This window comes from Tupaia chinensis, unplaced genomic scaffold, assembly GCF_000334495.1.
Source record: "Tupaia chinensis unplaced genomic scaffold, TupChi_1.0 Scaffold000187_1, whole genome shotgun sequence".
Taxonomy (NCBI): domain Eukaryota; kingdom Metazoa; phylum Chordata; class Mammalia; order Scandentia; family Tupaiidae; genus Tupaia; species Tupaia belangeri.
In genome coordinates, this window is record NW_006159662.1 from 482,965 (window position 1) to 485,039 (window position 2,075).

The 2,075-nt window shown below is 41.7% G+C and overlaps 1 protein-coding gene across 2 annotated transcripts in view; it reads left to right on the forward strand.

Annotated features, from left to right (window-relative positions):
- The window catches only part of ABCA9 (ATP binding cassette subfamily A member 9), a 63,337-nt gene that overhangs the window by 40,194 nt on the left and 21,068 nt on the right, over window positions 1–2,075 (forward strand). For both annotated transcript variants that reach the window (XM_014587156.2, XM_027771143.1), the window contains one exon: window positions 1–102. In XM_014587156.2, coding sequence (XP_014442642.1) covers window positions 1–102 — 102 coding nt within the window. The remainder of the gene's footprint in view (window positions 103–2,075) is intronic.

The window sequence follows — 2,075 nt, forward strand, 5'->3', positions numbered from 1 at the left end:
GATACTTCTTTCAAGAATGAGCACCCTGTTGACGCCAACCTCTGGGTACCAGCAGCCTGTTTCTCTCCTTACATTGCGATGAGCAGTATTGGAGACTACAAAGTAAGAAATTAATAGTCTTTGCATATTTTGAATATTGAGAGAGCCCTCGCCTCACCCTTATGACCGTAAATTTACATGCAGATGGCGCATCTAGTTTTATGTGCTCAATACAATAAATATTCAAGTATTTTCACAATAAATTGCCAAATACAAACAAAATACTGTTTTTCTTACACATAATGTGTTAGATCTCAAGGACTGATTAGGTGATATCATCCGTTAACACTGAACAGCAACTTTTACTGCTGTAGCTACTAGAGTTTTGTTTATAGACATGTAACTACTGATGCAGTCCCATCCTCATTCTCTATGATAACTTTTACTTCCTAAAGGGTGGTATGGTTATACAGTGAAATAGCCCTGATCAACTCATCACAACATTTGACTTAATGTTAAACAAAAAATTGCCCCTTTAAAGCTTCATTTTTTCCGTGGTGCTTTTATATAAAAGCCAAGAAGCCTGTATCAGTCAGTCTACCTCTTTGTGGTATTTCTGGTGCCACAAAACGCCTTTCCCCATGCCTCCAGGCCCTTCGCGCCACAAGCCAAGGTTTGTGTTCTATACTGTTGCACCTTTTGGAAGTTCAGGAGATGTCTTAGAGACCTTGAATTAATTTTCATTTACTTTGCTCTTAAACTGTCTCTATCTTTAGCAGCTCCTTCAGTGGGAAACATGAAATACTCTTCTTTCTTTACTGTAATGAGGTCATGCATTCATCATTTTATTTCTATTACTCTGGTCACTCTCACATGTTTTGAGAGTTATTTATTATTTCTTCTATGAGAGTGAGAGAGTTACTGCACACAAGAGAGAATCCACAACTAGGTCTGGATGCCGAAATCCACTGCCAGCCTCAGCCACCCCAGGACATGAGCACCACACCCCTGCAGGCTCAGGGAGCTCTCTGGATGAAAGCTCGGAGCCTCCACTGTGAGTCTGCCTCACGGAGTGTGCTGTTTTCCTGGTGCACCACCATTCACCCCCACCCACCCCCTTCTCAGATAAAGCGCCCTGGGCTCCAATCCTGACTCTTTTAGTGTTGCCCTGTGTGAATATGGAAAGTTGCTTATTCACATTGTGCTTTATTTTCATTACCTGAACAATGATCATAATAGTTATAGCTATTTAAAACAGGCTTCTGTGAGGAGATGGTAAAGCAATAATTATGAATCACTTTGAACAATATTTGGCATATAGTAACTTTCTCATAAGTGTTGGTCCTAGGACTCTTTTTAGCTATTTCCAAAGTTCTCTACTTCCAGGTACACACCAGCCTCCTTGATACCTCCACACAGATGAGTAATAGATATTTCAAACATGGGCTAGCTCTGCTTATCTCCCAACTTGCCCATCTCAGGAAGCGGCACTGCTGTCTACAGTTGGGCCAGCCTGAGATGTGGAAGTCACAGCTGTTTCTCTCTCTTTCTTTACTTCCCTTGTCTAATCCCTCAGCAAGTCCTTCCAATTCTATTTCTCCTGTACCAAATCCATCTACTTCTCTCTACCTCCCCCTCTTCCTCCTGGTCTGAGCGTCATCATTCCTTGCCTGGATTGTGTAGCAGCTACCCACTGTTTCCTTATTTGCAATTACAGTCATGCACTGCGTGTTGATATTTTGGTCAGCCACAGACCCCACATACAGTAGTGGCCCATAAAGAGCACATAGACTTTACCATATAACCTAGGGGTGTAATAGGCTGTAGCAAATAGGTTTGAGTTAAGTTCACTCTATGATGTTCACACAATGACACAATTGACTGAGTATGCATTTCTCAGAAGGCATCCCTGCCTTTAAGCAAGGCATGAGGCAGTTCCTTTCAGATGACCTGAATGAGTACTCAGACACTTAAAACAGATCACCTCATTATCTTGTTTAGCAATGTCTAGTAACATGTCTTTGCATCTTAAATGAAATCTTAACTACTTACTTTGTCTGGCGGAGCCTTGAATGAGATGTTCCTGGTCGATCTCT